Below are 17,437 nucleotides of genomic sequence, written 5' to 3'. Positions count from 1 at the left end.
AAGCGGCATGTATGGGGCTGTGATCCAGAGCGCCTGTTTGCCTCCCTGGCTTTTTGGTACGCTTGCCTGAGCTCCTTGATTTTTGTATGACACTGTTCTGTGTCCCTGGAGTAGCCTCTTTCTGTCATGGCCCTGGAGACTTTAGCAAACGTATTTGCGTTCTTTTTTTTGGAACGTAGTTCTGCCATAACAGATTCATTTCCCCAACATGCGATGAGATCCAGTACCTCCTGTTCGGACCATGCTGGAGCTCGTCTGCGAATCCGGGACTGTGTGGTCTCTTGAGTTGGTGGACTCTGCATGGTCACCTGTAATGGTGGACTGTGCTGATGCTCACCTGGGCTGATGGTGATCAAACAGGAAATTCAAAAGTTCCTGGGGCTTTTACTGCCTACCTGGCTAGTGCATCGGAGTTCAGAGTGTTGTCCAGAGCGGTCACAAGGGAGCATTCTGGGATAGCTCCCGGAGGCCAATATCGTCGAATTGCGTCCACAGTACCTGTAACCCGGAACTGTGATCTCGATTTTAGCGCTACTCCACTTGCCACGGTGGAGTACAGAAATCAGAGTAAAGAGCCCTTTAAATCGAAAAAACTGGTTTGGTCGCGTGGACGGAACCAGTTTTATTTCGAGGTAACTCAGCTAATTCTGAAATAACTGCATACTGTAGACCAGGCCTAACAGATTTATTTGGGCATAAGCTTTCGTGGGTAAAAAAAACACTTCTTCAGATCCACAAAAGCTTATATCTAAATGAATCTGTTAGTCTTTAAGGTGCCACTGGACTCCTTGTTGTTTTTATGGATACAGACTAAAACGGCTACTCCCTGATAATTCGTCATTTAAGGATTTCATTCCCCAGTAGACACCCCTTTGGTATGGGATGGAATGATCTGCACCTTTGCACGTGTTCGGTCTGTGGAAAGGGTTGGTAACACTTAGGAATAATGGATGGGGCAGCTTTACTCCACAAACTACATCCATTTCCCTGAAGAACATACTGAAATCCCCAGGTGGGGGAGCTGAACTCTGCACACCCGCGCCTGAGACCTGCAACTGCCATTGACTCCAGTGTCATCTCTAAGGCCTCATGTACAACTAGAGGACCCCCAGCTGCGCCCAGAGGCTGTGGATGCAGTGCAAATACAGACATGCCCGCACACAGGTCATGCAGTGCATCTGGCACGTGCAATGCACCTTTTGCACATACAGCTGAGGCATTTAATTGTCACACACAACCCCTTCCAGCCTCCTGTGCCACACGCTGGGAGGGAGCTCAACCAATCAGAGGCGCTCCTTCATCTTTATGGCCCATACTGGCCCAGACAAGATCGTTCCCAACCAATGAACGGCCTCCTTCTATCCTTCTCATCAATATCTGCTTCTCTCCAGTAGGTGGCGCAGTTCTCGCTGCTGTCACACTCTATGGTCGCCATCCGGCGCTCTGGTTCGCCACTGTCACTCTATTGTTCCGCCCGAGTGTTTATTGCCTTCCGGTTCCGCGTCAGGTTCCTTCTTTCCGTGCCGTCGCTGGCAGGATGGTGAGAGCGGGAGGCTCTGGGTGTATCCGCCGCCATCCGCCTCGGGGAGCGCCCGCCTGAGCCCGGGGCCGGGCCACATGCTTCGGGGAGCCGCGGTGGAGGCACTCGGCCGGGCCCGATCCCGGGGATCCCGCCGCGGCTCGGTCGTGTGGGTGGGGTCCCTGTCCGCTCTCGGGAGCCGGGTGCCAGAGGAGGCAGGAGGGGTCGCTGGCCCCGGGGAGCCGAGCCGCCGCGGGCCTGTCTCCGCTCCATTAGCCGGGCCTGTGGGGGGCGGGCATGGCCGGGAGCGCTCGCTCGGCACTGTGCTGGCTGCACTGTTCGGGGCTGGGTGGCATCTCGCACCTCCCGTCCCTTTACCTGCTGTGTCGGGTTGGTGGGCACCGCCTGCCTGTGCCGGGAGAGGGAGGCACTCGTATTCTGGCTGTAATCCCAGTGGCCTGGGGAGAAAGGGGGCAGGGTAATATTACTGACGCTTAGCCCTGCGTTGGATGTAATGCTTGGACACCCTAGGCAGATTACATGGTAATTATTCTAACATGCTGACACTGTTCTCTATTAGGTGAACGTCCCCAAAACCCGCAGGACTTACTGCAAGAAATGTGGCAAGCACCAGCCCCACAAAGTGACCCAGTACAAGAAGGGAAAGGACTCTCTCTATGCTCAGGGTAAGGGGCAGATCAGTGCGTTTCTAGATTAATTTGCCAGTGGGAGGCAGGAATTTATTACTCTGTGAGATATGCCACCAGTGTGCGGAGTAATGGGGTTGTGATTACTGCTGGTAGTAGGAGCCCAGGAGGTTTGAATCCCAGCTGTGGGTAATGTATTGCTCCTGAGGTAATCAGCACATGGGGCAATGGTGTGGATATGTGTGAAGAATTCATTAGATTTCATAACTGTTTAACAATCTATAGTGATTATGGGGTGGAGGCTCCTGGGATCCTTGGACATTCATGAGTTTCAACTGTTTGCCTGAAGAGTTTTGTTTCTTCCCCACAGGAAAGAGGAGATATGATCGGAAACAGAGTGGTTATGGTGGTCAGACAAAGCCTATCTTCCGTAAGAAGGTGAGCATGCTAAAGGAAAGAGGGTGTTGAAACCCTCTGGTCAATTTCATGTGGTCTGGTGAAGAGAGGTAATTCAGAGGACTCCTACACCCTCACATGTTTATTGCGTAGAGACTCATAGCATGTGTAGGTAGCCTTGGGTAGGGATGTCAATGCATGTTGGCATGGGTCTAGACTGGGTGCAGTGAGTGTAATCTTGCTGAGGCTCAGCAACTTGTATTGATGACAGGTTTTGCCCTTTTGTGCCTGAATTCATTTCTTTCCTCTGCTGCTCCTTGGCCAAATGGGAATTTTTCCTCATGGCAGCAGTAGCATGCCTTTGTCTAGTGAGTGGGCACATCACACTTTTGGACTGGCCAATGTGTTTTGAATGACAGAAGGGAATGGCCGTCCCATTCACTTTTTTAAAGGGACATAATGGGGATAGAAATTGTACCCCTTTCACTTGCTCATATTGCTGATACCTTAAATTGTTATGACTGAAAGAATTTTAAAAACCCAATGTCTATAAACAGTGTCAACAATAAGAGATTTACGATTATAACTATTTTGGTTAGGGATATGATTGTTGCTTAAAAAAAAAAAAGTTGTACAGTGCAACAACTGTGTAGCCCAGGCCTAAGATTGTATGTTAAAGGTGATCTGAGGGGGGAAATCACTGCTTCATAGGTATAAAGGATGCTTGGAGAACTACCCTTCTTTAAAAAATGCATGGGGAGGCTTACTTTTGTTATAACCATAGAAATATCTGGAGTGTCATGTCTGGTTTTCTGTTTCTGCTGGAAGATTCATTAGATGTCTCTGATAATGGGGACTGGTGAACTCAGCGTATCAGTTTTCTAGTCCTCTCTCACCTTCCAGGAAAAAGATTGAAATTTCTAATGTAATTTTAAAAAAAGCAAAATTACCCCCCATAACTTTTTTTTCCAGGTCTTTAAACAGAGGCACAACCCAGATGTTTTCATTTGCAGGTCATCCTTTAAGACTGGTGTCTTTTCAGTATTGCTTGGGTCTATTACAGAGGTGGGCAAACTATGGGCCACATCCGACCCGTGCGACCATCCTGCCTGGCCCCTGAGCTCCTGGCCAGGGAGGGTAGCCCTGGCCCCTCCCCCACTGTCCCTCCTCCCCTGCAGCTGCATGGGCAACAGGGCTTGTGCCCGCCCACCTCCCAGGCTTTCCAATAAGCCTGTCCTGCCGCTCTGAGCGGCATGGTAAAGGGGGGGGGGTTGGATATGGGGCAGGAGGTCCTGGGGGTTAGTCAGGGAGCGGAGGTTTGGGGGGGAGGTTCTGGGGGGTCCCAGGAGGTGGGGACAGGGAGTAGGGGGGTTGGATGGGGGGTTCTAGGGGAGCAGTCAGGGGATGTGGGGTGGGGGGGGTTGGATGGGGCAGGGGGCCTGTCAGGAGGCGGGGGTGTGGATAGGGGTCAGGGCAGTTAGGGGACAGGGAGCGGGGGGGTGGAGTCCTGGGGAGTCCCGGGAGGGGGCGGTTGGATGTGTTGGGGATTCTGAGGGGGGTGTGAAGTGGGAGGGGGTGGATAGGGGTCAGGGGCCAGGCTGTTTGCAGAGGCACAGCCTTCCCTACCTGGCCCTCCATACCGTTTCACAACCCCGATGTGGCCCTCCGGCCAAAAAGTTTGTGCCCCTCCAGTTTATTAGGAGCATAGGGAGAGACGTTGCAAAGTAGTGGTAGCATACTGGCTGCGTGGCACAGTTGGTGACTGCCATATGTATTGGAGTCCTTGGGTTACAAGCAGAAGGATGAGTGTGTTCAGTGTAGTTTCATGTCTGTCAGAACCATCATATAATCTGGCTTGTTTGGTAGTTTTTGGAAACTATTATTTGAGTAGCCAGTGGTAAAAGGAGTGCTGCTGGTTAGGATTACCAGTAATCTATAGGACCCAGACTAGAACCTGTGGATGGACGGAATATTGCAGCCCAGAACTGAAATGTGGTAACAGATCTGTGCTAGGAAACTGGTCCCATGGTTTTGTCAGCTCTGTGCTCTTCATTCCGAAGAGGAAGTTGAATTTGTTTCCCAGATTTCTTGTCTCCAAACTCCCAAGGTTGCTGGGGTTTTGTTCCCAAAAGGCCTTGGAGCGCCTAACCTGCTGTGTACATGTCAGGAGGAGCTGTTTCTCTCTAGGGCTAAATGATGGCTGGCTTTGCCTGCTACTGGGAATAGTCCATTCACTGTCTTTCTCTCTCCAGGCCAAGACCACGAAGAAGATTGTTCTGAGGCTTGAGTGTGTGGAGCCCAACTGCAGGTCCAAAAGAATGCTGGCCATTAAGAGGTGCAAGCACTTTGAGCTGGGAGGAGACAAGAAGAGAAAGGTATGTTTATGTGCTGAGGGGTTTGCCGGTGAAAGTTAAGCTGTGGACTGAACAAGGACCACTTGTGGCACCTTAGAGACTAAGACATTTATTTGAGCATAAGCTTTCGTGGGCTAAAGCCCACTTCATCAGATGCACAAAAACTTATGCTCAAATAAAAATGTGTTAGTCTCTGAGGTGCCACAAGGACTCCTCGTTCTTTCTGCTGATACAGACTAACACGGCTACCACTCTGAAAGCTGTGGACTGTGTGGCCACTTCAGTGCTGAGCATGGTGAGAAAACTACACTTCCAGAGTTGGCCAGCAGACATTAGCCACCTCTATATTAATGTAAAGATCCTGCTGCTCATTGGATGTAACTGTTTAATGGAGAAACTAATGAGGATGCAGAGTTGGCTTTTGGCAGGGAGAGTAGTGTTAGTCAATGGATTTTTCAGAATGACTGTAAGAGGGTGCTGTTTGAATAATGCTCCATAGAAGTCCCTGAGGCGAGTTGAAATGTTTGTGGTAGGGTTCTGTATTGCACATACTCAGTCAGTCTTTTCTCTCTTACAGGGCCAGGTGATCCAGTTCTAAACTCAGTCTTGTTCATTGTTATGGAATCCATTAAAGTACGTGGAAAGAATCTGCTGCTCTTGTATATTTCCTTATTGCTAGGGAGGGACTTCTGGGTGTATCAAACTCAAATGGGAGCTGCTGCTGGGAATAAAGTTCTCCAGGACTGGGAAATCTCACCAGTGGTTGAACATTTGCTTCTGTATGGGCTGATGCTGCCTAAAAAGAGGTTTTAGAATAAATTCTACCTGCAGCTAGAGAAACTTTTTAATCCACACTCAAAAGTGTCAACTCCTGGGAGGTTGCTCAGGGCCTACCAGTCTGATGCACCAATGTGGTGTGGAAGCCACATGTTGCTACTCTTCCAGGTCCTTTACTTCTACAAATGAGAGTAGAAGGTAGGGCTGTGTCTATGTATAGGACTCCATGGGACCGTCAAAACAGAAGTTGCACTGGTGATGTTAAATTAGTGCAAACTGTGGTATGTGACCACTTACCTGTTTTAAACCTGCTTCACTAGTTTTGCTTCTTTCTGAAAATTTATGGCCACAAGCTAAACCACTTTAAGGCAGAGTTAAATTGATGTCGGTATACAAAGCTGCAGCAGTTTAACTAAATTGTAAAAAATCTCACCTTTATTATAGTGATACAGTTTGCATGGACCAGGCCTTACCCTTATCTTGTATTAAGTGCTTTTAGAGGAAAGGGAGGGGTGGGTAAGATCAGCTCATCCCCTAAGTGATGGTCCTAATGCATAGGGGAGGGCTGGCTTGGCTTTTGCTGAGCCTACTGAAAAGCAGATGGCCTCATTCCTTATGCTACAAATATATAGCGCTGGCCTCATTTTAGATCCCTCTTCTCTACAAGCACTAGTAGTAAACTGAAAATTATAGGGAGTAAATGTACAAAGGCCCTTGAGGCAGGGTCTAGCTGCCCTAATACAAATGTAGAGATTTCACTGTGACCGATTCACCTCCTCTTTGCAGTACCATTTTTAGGCGGCCATCATTTATTGCTGTTGATAGATGTGAACGTGCTGCTTGTAGCTCAGATGAGCAGAATTGTATGGGCTAAGCTTCATGTATTTAGCCTGTGCTCTGCTTCACCTTCCGTCTTGGAAAGGGAATATCTCATTAGCCCATTCAGCTAGAAGCAAGTGTTTAAAACGTTTAGCCCGATCCCATCCTTGGGCATAGGCTTGAGAAAAACCTGGCTAGCTTTCTGTTTCACACCAGCACTTAACACCAACCCAGATTCCTTTACATTAATAAAGCACTCAATCCATGTGTGAAGGTTACAGACTGCCGGCTAGCATTAAAAACGGTCAGTGAGATCCACCAGAATTAGGAATAACAGGTGATGTTCTTAGATACTGACCTACTTCAAAGGAGAGGAGGCCTCTGGTTTTCTTAAATCTAAACTGTATAGAGGATGCCAAGGAGCATCTGGCAGCATCTCTGTAAAATTCCACGTGATACTAAACTAAACTTTGGCAGGAAAAAAAGTTAGCATATCTCTACCCACACACAACTGAGATTCTTCATATGCAGCAACAGGAAGGTAGCTCTATTAAGTTTTAGTGTATATGCCTCTTCTAGCTTAACTTTTACAGCATTAGGAGGAGGGGAAACTCCTTCCATGTTTTGTAACAGAATAGTGTGTCAGCTATAGACTACTAATGGGATGATTTTTTTGACTGGAATTCAAAAATACAGCTTTTATAACTAAGCTGTTGCTTGCAGTGGAGGTTTAGAGTAGCATCTTAAGCAAGTCGTTGATAGGATACAGGTTCCTGTAGCAATTTTGCATGCAAATTTAGCACCTTTAGGCCTGTTTACATAATTGGTAACTTTGATGGTGCACCTCCAAGAGAAGGCAGAAGTCAACAGCACTGTCTGTTGGTGAAGTGCTGTACTACAATTACCAAAGGTGTCTAGGAATAGGTAAGCTTTAATTTTTTTTAGCAAGACTTGTGTACAATGTTCTTTATGTACAGGTGGCTTGGTATGTGTGGACGAGATTAGTTTCACAAGAGAATTAGAAAACCCACCGCTACAGAAATTTCAGATCATGCTCAAGCTGAGCGTAGGCTCAGTTCCACACACTACTACAAAAAGCCTCAACCCCCTCGAGTGTCTTTTAAGGTAGACTGTACCACAAAGGAAGGAGATGGTGGTGGGGGAAAGGACAGAGCAAGCCCAACCCTGCCCTAATCAATTTCCTTTTACTGGCATCAGTCAATGTCAGTGGGGAGGGGAGAAACCCCTGTAGCATGCCATCATTCTCTACCTATGGGTGGCTAATGATTAATCCATTTGCACCAAAAACTGTGTTTCTTTAGTCCAGAGCCAGCAGTGGAAAATACAGCTGCTGGCACCAGGACAATCAGTAAGCTGCTGAAGGCAGCTGGGTGACTGCTGTCTCCTGAAGAAACATGGATTAAAAAACCCTAGAACAAAGTGAAAGCCACGTGAGTGAGAGATAAGACTACATGGATGCCCTTTAAAGGGAGACAGCCAGCAAGAAAGTGATAGCCTAAAAAGTTCTGGCTTAAAACACTGAGTCACCACTGCAAGGTGAGAGCAACCTTAGGGAAAAGGGCAGGGGGTCTGAGGGTGGACTGTGTATGTGTGTTCTTGCAGCTGGTGTACATCAGTCACACTGGCCTGAGAGGAAGCTGTTAAGGCAGGAGGGGAGCACTCTTCCCCTGAGTCCTGGCACCACTGAAGAACCTCACTAACATGGTATGTCCTTGCTCTGCATTTTCTCACCCATTACCAAGGCCCTTCGGTCTTTACAGAAGGCTGACCCAGTCTAATTGACCACCTCAATCCTTTAGCCCCCAGTGAAAGGAACATTAGGTCACAAACTACACTGAGCAGGACTCAGATAGATCTAGCAGGGATACATAAAGGTACCCTCTCTCCAGTAATTGCAACACAAGGATGGAGAGAGATTACAGTACTTTTTGCTGGATTAGGGTTAATTTGGTAAAGTTCACCCATCACTGATGGGATCTTCAGCTCTTATTGCCCACAGATGTGGATGGGCAGGACTGGAGCAAGCTCTGGTGCCTGGGGAACTAGGCCACTATTACATTATAAGATATCTGGAGATAGTTTTTTGTTGATGTTCATGATCGGCTTCTGATCTGGGGAATCCCCAATCACCACCACCTTCAGCAGCACAGTACCCGTTGGGTTCACCTCAATGTTCAAGAACGAGACCCAGTTGTGTAGTCCCCAGTCCTCACTGGTGGGGAGGATCTGCTGGATGGAGCATGCAGGGTTGCATGCCAGGCCATTGCCAAGGAAAGAGGTAGAGAAGCTGAAGATCTGGGGTCCTCCAATCTCCTGCCGATTCAGCACAGCCACAGCATAGGCACCCCCTGACAGAGGCCGCTCCCAGAGCTCAAAGTTGTTATCCTGCCAAAAATGGAAACCAAACAAATGTTTGAGGGTGTAGGACTGACTCTACAGGTCCTAGTCATCCTCTTCCTAAGCTGGGAGGAATGTGAGACTCAGGTCTTGGTGGGTGGATGTTTCAAAATTACTCTCCCCAGTCTACTCTGAGGAAGGCAAGGGAGGCTTACCACCCCCCAGCAACCTAGTTTCACCTACAGTCTCACGCCCCTGAGACTAGAGGAAATCTCTTCCCCATTTCAGTGGCTCCAGCCCCTATCATACCTTGGTGATACGGTATCCTTGCTTGCCCAGTGGGTCCTGGTTGATGGCGATCACATGTTTGTTCTGGAGCAGCCACTTGGCCTGGGGGCTGATATGACGTAGGTCATTGGACATGAGCAGTGGAGCTGCCATGACAGCCCACAATGCCATCTGAGTCAGCTGCTGGTCCCAGCTCAATCCAAAATTGCCAATCACCAGCTGTAACAAGTGTAGAATGAGAATGGTAATACACATGGTGTTAACATTTTCATCACAATTAGACAACCCAGAACCTGTCATCAGCTGTAAGAGGAAGTGGGGCAAATGCCAAGTTCATGCAGCTATTTGGGAATCAGGAGCTGGAGGAGTTGGGCAACAAGTTATGGTGGAGGTGTAGAAGAAGAAGGTTGTCTGACAGGAAGACAGCTCTAGGGCGCACAAGGCTTAGTCTGAGGTCATAAATACTTCTGAAGGAGTGGCTGCTAACTGGGTGCCCAGTTTTCACCTGTGGGGAGGTCTGAGTGATCAGCATTCTGAGAATTGGGCTCAGTGGGCCTCAGGCTGGGCAACCAGAGCTAGTGCCCACTTAAATAAGCCCAAGGCTTTCAGTTCAGAGTAGACCTGCTCTTAAATGGCTCCTGCTGAGCCTGAGCAATGCACACAGGTTACATTCCTTATTGCTGTGGATATCCTACCCCATCTTTGCATAGCCACCAGGCTGCCTGGTTTCCTGAGTCATGGGCCCCCTTTGATGAATTCGTTGTGCTAGGACCAAAGAGGGTTCTCTGCCCCCAGCATATTTCCCCAGTCAGTTCCTTACAAAGTTCCCTCTCAGTTCCTCCTTTTGCTCTCAGGAATGGACTCCTCTTCCACAATCTTGCATTGGTGCTGCCCCCCCGCCCCATTATTCTCTAGTCAAGTAGAGGCCTTATGGTTGTTGCAGTGTAACAAGAGCTCAGGTGTTCTTACCATGTCAGGGTCATTCCAGCCCCCTGGCCCAGCAACATCCACAATGCTGTCTTGGTGTAAAACAGTCCACTCCAGGGTATTCTTAACACTGTTCCAAGCATCATAGATGTCAGCAAAGTTCCTCCAGTGATTGCAGTAGTGTTTGATTTCTGTGTAATTAGGCTGCCAGAGGACAAAGAGCAAGAGGGTGCTCATAGGATATAGCTTGAGCATTTAGGATAAGGAGGCATAAAAGGATAGATGCAATGGGGAGAATCACAGATGGAAAAGATCCATAAGGTCATTCAGTCCATGTGCTGGGGCCAGTGTAGGATTGTTCCCTATGGTACATTCTCTGGTACTTGCTCCACTCTAGGGTGATGGAATTTCAACCACTTCCCTTCGGAGAACATTCCATGGCCTCCTATGTCTTCCTAATTTTATTCAGCCTAAAGCAGAGGTGAGCAAACTTTTTGGCCCAAGGGCCACATCTGGGAGGGGAAATTGCATGCAGGGCCATGAATGTAGGGATGGTGCAGGAGGGAGTGCGGGGTGTGGGAGAGGGTGTGGGATGTATGAGCGGGGCTCAGGGAACAGTGTTGGGGTGCAGGAGGGGATGCACAGTGAGGGAGGGGGCTCAGGGCAGGCAGTTGGGGTGCAGCAGAGGGTTGGAGTGTGGGGTAGAGAAGAGGTTTGGGGTGTGGACTCTGGCCCAGCGCTGCTTACCTAGAGCAGCTTTGGGGTAGCAGCAGTGCATCCCGGGGCCACAGCAGGCTGCCTGCCTGCCTGCCCACCCGCCCTGGCCCCAGCTCCGTGCCGATTCAGGAAGCAGCCGGCACCTAGGGGATGGGGGGCAGAGGGCTCCGCATGCAGCCCTTGCCTGTGGGTGCCTCCCCCAAAGCTCCCATTGATCGCAGTTCCCCGTTCCCAGCCAATGGGAGCTTTGCGGGAGAAAGCCACAGGCAAGAGCAGCACCGCAGAGCCCTCTGCCCCCCATATCCCCCAGGGGTGTGATACTGGCCGCTTCCTGGAGTGGCACAGGGCCCGTGGTGCCACAGGGGTGGCAATCCTGCTGGCCGGAGGACTACTGTACTGTCAGATAGGATTACGGAATCCTCCTCTTAGGCCTCTGGGAAGCCCAGAGAGGAAGAACATCACAGCACCAGATCTGCACAGATCACTCCTATTCAGCAGCGTAGCCAAATAGTCTCAGGGTTCTTCCAGTGTTGTGACAGAGTGAAAGGATGCCCCAATAGACATGGGCAGCAGCCAAAGCTCTTCTGGCACATTAGTTCTCTGCCATAAATTCTTAGCTAGCTGAGACCCACTGTAACCCTCTGCTCAGTGCCCCTTCATTCATCAACACTTCTTCCCTTCATCATCTCCCTTCAGCCACTTTGGCTCCTTTGACATTCAGCCAGGATTCACGTAGACGCACTTGAGATGATTCCGCAAGTTAATTCATTTCCATAGTATTCTGAATCACTAATGTCTTCCCACCATGCATCACATCTGAGTAGGGCCAGTACCCTGGGGAAGGACTCCTTACCTTCTGCATGGGTCTCATGTAGAGAGGCCATTCACAAGAGTATACAATGCTTCTGCCAGTCTTATTCAGGGCCAGAGACATGTTCCTGTAACCTGAAGGAAGAGAACAGCAGCCTGGTTATTACCACCTACTGGGGAAGAGGAAAACAGGAGGGTAATGTAACTCAGCACCATTGGGTCAAATGTCAGATCAAGACTCTTGTAAAACTGGGAGTGAGTTGTGTGATATTTCCCATGGTACTGATTGAAAGTCAGAACCCCAGCTAGAAAGGAGTGGATTGTCCTAGTCCAGCCAGACATCTGCAGTCCAATTGCCTGCCTTTCGGGAAGTTGGAGCAGGTAGGAAGAGGGAAGTAATGTGGCTTAGAGACAGAAAACTCAACAAACTCAAGGGAGCTGGGTTCCATTCCTGGCTCTGCCGGTGCCTCAGTTTCTCCTTCTAAAAAATGGGGGTGATACTTTATCTCCCTTTGTGAAGCGCTTCAAGATCTACTGATAAGTGATAAGAGCTAGGTGTTATGAGAAGGTGTCTATTGCTTCGAGCAGAGGACTGGACCTGGAGTCAGATACTGGTTTCAGCCACCACCTTGCTGTATGACCTAGGTTAAGGCAGCCATTACACTGCTCTAAGATTCAATGTACTCTTCTGTAAAATGGACATAATAATTACATACAGCTATGTAATGGGGCTTCCTCCTAAATCACTGTACAATGAGTTCTAGTCTAGACAATTAGTACTGGGCAAACTCGGTTATGCTTTTACAGACAGCTGCTATTTTAACTTCAAGAGCTGTTCTCCATGCCGAGAGCAGTTTGAGTAAAGCTAGCTGTGGCTGACAATTGCACAGCTCAGTAATGTGTTCTCCTTACCCTTACGAATCCCTAAGCCATTTGGATTCAGAGGATAATGTGTAAGCAGTAGGACATAGCCAATTGGGTGAGATTCCAGTATCATTACTCTTATCTCTGTACCTAGTGGAGCCCTGTCCTGTTTTGTCCTTTGATTTAAAGCATGGGCAGGGAAAGTTCCTTTGCTATACCACTTAGAACTCTCCTGGGGTCACAGAGAATCTCTGCCAAGAACTTCCAGCTTCACTGACAACTGCCTAAAGGTGCTTTCCAGCTGTGGGCCGGGCACTTGCAGGCACTGAAGTTATTGTGTGTTAGGCTAACCAGCTTGGACAGGATCCCCTGATCAGTTTGCTCTGAGGGAGCACAGAACCAGCTCCAGCTTGCCTGCTGCCAAGCGCCACTCTTCTGAGCTGCCCTCTTCTTTTATGTGAGTCTATGATTTGTTAGACAGCATGTCTGACTGGAGTTGGTTGCCGATGTGTGGCGAGGGTCCACGACTGACTCCCCAGCATAGACTGACACTGTAAACTGACAGTTTAGTAGTTTTCTATGCTAACCTGCCTGAGTTCTGAAGTTGTATGTGCAGACACAGGGGTCCCTAGTTGGTTTTTTCCCAGAGGTCTCTCGAGTCCCTTTGCTGCTAAGAGCCACAGGAATTGCACTTTTGTGAGGTATAAGCTGATTAGAGGTTCAATGTCTAAAGTGCTTTGAGTCCCTCAGATGAAAGGCTCTATTGAAGGGCTGAGCATCAGTAATGTTAGCAGGTGACAGAGCAAACTGTGGAGAGGCCCCCAGAGTGTGTGTGATCACTTCTCCTGGAGAGCCTCTCTCCCTTGAATGATGCAGGCTCTGGGTCTGAGAAGGCTGCTCCCTCAAGCCATGCCTGCAGGTTTCAAGCTGTGAAAGACCCCAGGGCACCAAGCCATGGCAGGAGGCACTAGATGCAGTGGAGGCTCATTGTATGCACAAAGGGTGGCTGATGAATGGATAAAGTGAAGTCAGTGACCCATTCCTGAATCCCCAAGATGAAGATGACCTGCAGCATGTATGCTTGGCTTGTCAGAGAAGCTTCCTTTTGGTTCCCCTAGGTTCTCAGATGGCACCCTCCCCTCCAACCCTCTCCCCCTCCTATCCCCTGTGCCAGTGGATATGTTCAGTGAAGAGCTGCTCTTTTGAACCTGTCTCAGGTCTGTGACAGTGCTGACTAGAAAGCATTCCCCTCACATGGAATGTCTACAGTTGGCACATACCTTCTACCAGCTGGTCCAGTGTGCCGTAGTTACAGCCATCGAACTTCAGCAGGTCCACACCCCAGTTGGCAAAGGTTTGGGCATCAAGGTCATAGTAGCCATAACTGCCAGGGAAGCCAGCGCAGGTTTTGTTTCCAACATCCCCATAAATCCCCAGCTTCAGCCCTTTGGAATGGACCTGAGAGGAGCAGACAGACATACAATGAAAGCCAACAGCCATTGGGCAGAGAGAAACAGTGGTGCGCACTAGGAGAACAAGAAAGAATTGAAAGTCCCTTGCACTACCTTAACCACATAGCTGCTGAGTGAATTTCCCGCTCCTCCAAGAACAGGTCCTTTCAAGAGAGAATCACTGCTCAGAAACCTCTTGGATCCCCTTTTCACTCTCAACATAATTCACAGTCCTAGAGGAAAACATGTGAATGAGAACCAAACCTCCCTCCCAGTCCAAGGGCTAGGATCCTCCTATGGATTAGTTCAGGGGTCCCCAGCGCCCAGGGTTAGAAAGCCATGTACAGAATTTGCTAGGCAGCCAATCCGAAGATCATCAATCATAAACCTTCCAATATATCAAGCAAAAGAATAAGTTTTTGTAAGTCAGAGAAAGTCCCCTGCCATCTCTCTATTTAAGTGAGGCACCCACTAGAGCTCTTACTATATGCATTATTCCAAATGGCCTGAAGTAGAGGAAGGATGAAGATCCCATGACTGGGGATTTAGGTACTATCTCCCTCTATACACTCACGTAGTCTGCCAGTTTGCGGATCCCACTGGGGAAGCGTTCTGGGTCAGGTTGGAGCCTGTCCTGATCATCTCGGGTCAGAGACATCCAGCAGTCATCAATACAGACATACTCATAGCCTACATCCTTCCAGCCATCTGACACCATCAAGTCAGCCATCTGCATAAACAGCTGCTCACTGAGGGACACAAGAACCAGGGTGTCATAGGGGTCCCAGTACCACAATTGTTAGTCAAAACAGGGTGTTAAGATTTATTATGTTGTGCTAAATCTGATCTTAAAAACAGACAGGAGATCTTTTAGCCACATGGTTTCTACCTGCATAACTACTTCCTAGGAAGGACACAAAGATGCTACAGTACAGTATAAATACATCACTTGGATTAAAGACAATACTACAAACACCTAATATTTGTAAAGTGTTTTTCGTGCAGAGATTTCAAGGCACTTTACACAAATGGGTCAGAGTCTGCTAGTGGGAAATCCACATTAATGTGGAAACGTTAGCCTGGGAAAAACCCAGTCAAAGGCCCATCTTAAAGATCTGAATGGGACACTGGCCAATCCCAATGCCAAGCAGAGGGTTTGTTTCCAGCCCAGGAGGAGATCACACGCTCCCACAGACGCCCTTCCCCATCCAGATTGCTAAACCTTTTACCGACCAAGGTTCTGGTTGCTGCCTGTACTGCAAAACAACATGGTTATCCCAGATGCGGAGAGAAAATAGATGTCTCGGAGTGCAAATGAGATTGGACTGGATGTATTTTAAACCACGTCCCAGATTTATGCTAAAGCCTTGGCCATAGCTGTATTTAGAGACAATGGCATTGTCCCTGGATTCCCTGCCCAGCCCCTTTGCAGTGCAGGTTTAGAAGTGACCCTAATCCTCTGACTGCCAGGAGGGGTGGATCGCTCTATAATTGCCCCGTTCTGTACATTCCCCCTGAAGCCCTGGTACAGGCCACTGCTGGAGCCAGGATATCGGGCAAGTTAGACCACGGTTTGACCCACTATGGCAGCTCTTATGTGCAGATGGACCCTTAGGGAGAAGCGAGGCTTCACCAGGTCCCTGTGCTCTGCAGGCACAATTACAGCGGCTCTTTGTTCCTTGTAATTAAGTCTGCAGAAAAGGGAACCAGAAGGTGAGCAAGTCACGCTCTCCTCATTTGAGTCAGAGCCACAAGGTTCAGCTCCCAAGCACCCGACCGCTCTCCTCCCACCAAATCCCCACCCCACCGCTGCAGCGTCCCGCGGCTCCGAATCCAACCCCAGCAGCGTTCACACGGGGCTGGGGCTGGGGCTCCCGCTCCTCGCCCCCCCGGCCGAGGGCGGCCCCGGCGCCCCCGCCCGGTACCTGATACAGGAGAGCGGCTCGCGGGTGCAGTCGGTGCTGCACTGGAAGCGCTCCCAGTGCAGCCAGCCCATGGTGGGGGTCCGGGCCAGCCCATTGTCCAGCGCCCCGACCCCGGCCCAGGCCAGCAGGGCCAGGGCCCAGGCCAGCGTAGCCCCCCGCCAGCTTCCCGCAGCCGAGCCCATCGGTAGCGGGGACAGTCACTGACGTCAACGCGCGCTAGCCTGCCAACCTAACCCCGGACGGGCACTCCGGCTGGCCAATCCCGGCCTGCCTCCCTCACAGCTCAGCCAATGAGAGCACATACATCTGCACGCTGCCGCCCATCCAGCAGGGTAGGTGCGGCCCCAAGCTGGAAGCGACGCAGGAGACAGAGGGGGAGGTTGTCATGTGGTTGGAGTGAAGGGGGGGGGGGGCTGTCATGTGACATGGGTGCAGGCGCCAGGGGATGGCCTCTCATATTTGCCAGTGTCTCCCAGAGGGAATGAGGTGACCCTTCCTCTCCCCATGGGGTGGCAGGTGCCTCCCTTTCCATGACCTAGGGCTGGGTCTTGGTGCTGCCCAGCCTTAGAGCCCTTTGCTACAACATGGCTATGGGTGAAGCGAGGTCCCCCACACTGCTAGCCCCTGCCCTGGCCTGGCAAGAGGGCAGTTCAGTCGCTAGGGCCCAGTCCTATTTTAACCTGTGTCCGACTCCTGGGGCTGCCCCTACAGGCCCGGTTCCTGCAGTGTTGCTAACTCATGGTTTTATTCAAGTCTTGTGATACCGGGACTTTTCTTTAAACCTCCAGCTGCTGGAATCAGGAGATGACATGAGAATCTCAGTTTCCATTTACCATATATATATGAATTGAAGTGTCTAGTCTTAAGAGTTGCTGAAAAAAGCATGAAACTGTCAAGCGGCTGCACCCTAAAGGCTCTGGAATCAGAAAACAAAAAGAATCTAAAATATATTATTTTTTTAAAATAATCTCATGATTTTCTGGGGACTCATGAATTTTGAATGTTGGGGGTTGGCATACAGGATCCCATACTCCCATTGAGTTAAATAATACAGTATTGCCCACAAATCATGAGTCAGGCCCCTCAACAATCATAAGATTAAAAAAAAAAGTGGGTTATTTTTCTTTGCCTTCTGGTTTCCAAATGAAAGCTAAGACTCCCAGCTCTAGGAGATGGGGGTCTTAAAAAAACAGTAAATGTCACATGACTCGCAATACACTCATGAGTGCTGGCAATGCTACCTTTGCTAGCTTTGGTGCAGCGGGTCTGTTACTGGAAAGTTTTACGGAATTTTCTAGTGTAGAAACACCCCAGTTAATATGGATAGGAGCAAGCTCAGGCCTCAAGTTGCTAAGAGGGGAAGGATAAGGTTAGGATAATGGGCTTTGGAATCAGGAGGGTTAAGTACTACTCTGGCCTCCACTGTTGTCTTGTTTTGGGCAAGTCATGTAACTTCTGTATGCTTGTTTCCTTATATGCAAAATGATGATGACCTATCTCAGTGAGGGAAAACACTTTCAGACCTGTGGATGGAAGGGACTAGAGAAGGGCAACGTACTAGGGTTATCAACAGTCCCTTATTACA

General features: G+C 49.4%; 2 protein-coding genes across 2 annotated transcripts; one reads left to right on the top strand and one right to left on the bottom strand.

Annotated features, from left to right (window-relative positions):
- Positions 1 to 1,413: 1,413 nt before the first annotated feature.
- Positions 1,414 to 5,563, top strand: RPL36A (ribosomal protein L36a). Its single transcript, XM_084639956.1, has 5 exons — positions 1,414 to 1,540; positions 2,100 to 2,205; positions 2,537 to 2,604; positions 4,815 to 4,937; positions 5,494 to 5,563. The coding sequence occupies exons 1-5, from the start codon at positions 1,538 to 1,540 to the stop codon at positions 5,512 to 5,514; spliced, it is 321 nt and encodes a 106-aa protein (XP_084496082.1). The 5' UTR covers positions 1,414 to 1,537; the 3' UTR covers positions 5,515 to 5,563.
- Positions 5,564 to 7,425: 1,862 nt separating this feature from the next.
- GLA (galactosidase alpha) lies at positions 7,426 to 16,073 on the bottom strand. Its single transcript, XM_084639806.1, has 7 exons — positions 15,853 to 16,073; positions 14,502 to 14,676; positions 13,757 to 13,934; positions 11,656 to 11,747; positions 10,128 to 10,289; positions 9,180 to 9,377; positions 7,426 to 8,918 (listed from the first exon to the last, which is right to left on the bottom strand). Exons 1-7 carry the CDS (start codon positions 16,032 to 16,034, stop codon positions 8,592 to 8,594), a joined length of 1,314 nt encoding a protein of 437 aa, XP_084495932.1. The 5' UTR covers positions 16,035 to 16,073; the 3' UTR covers positions 7,426 to 8,591.
- Between the last annotated feature and the right edge of the window lie 1,364 nt (positions 16,074 to 17,437).

The sequence above is a fragment of the Lepidochelys olivacea genome, assembly GCF_965140295.1.
Source record: "Lepidochelys olivacea isolate rLepOli2 genome assembly, chromosome: 9".
Classification (NCBI taxonomy): Eukaryota; Metazoa; Chordata; order Testudines; family Cheloniidae; genus Lepidochelys; species Lepidochelys olivacea.
Note: the sequence above shows the minus strand (reverse complement) of the source record. Positions and strands in the feature narration are given on the sequence as shown.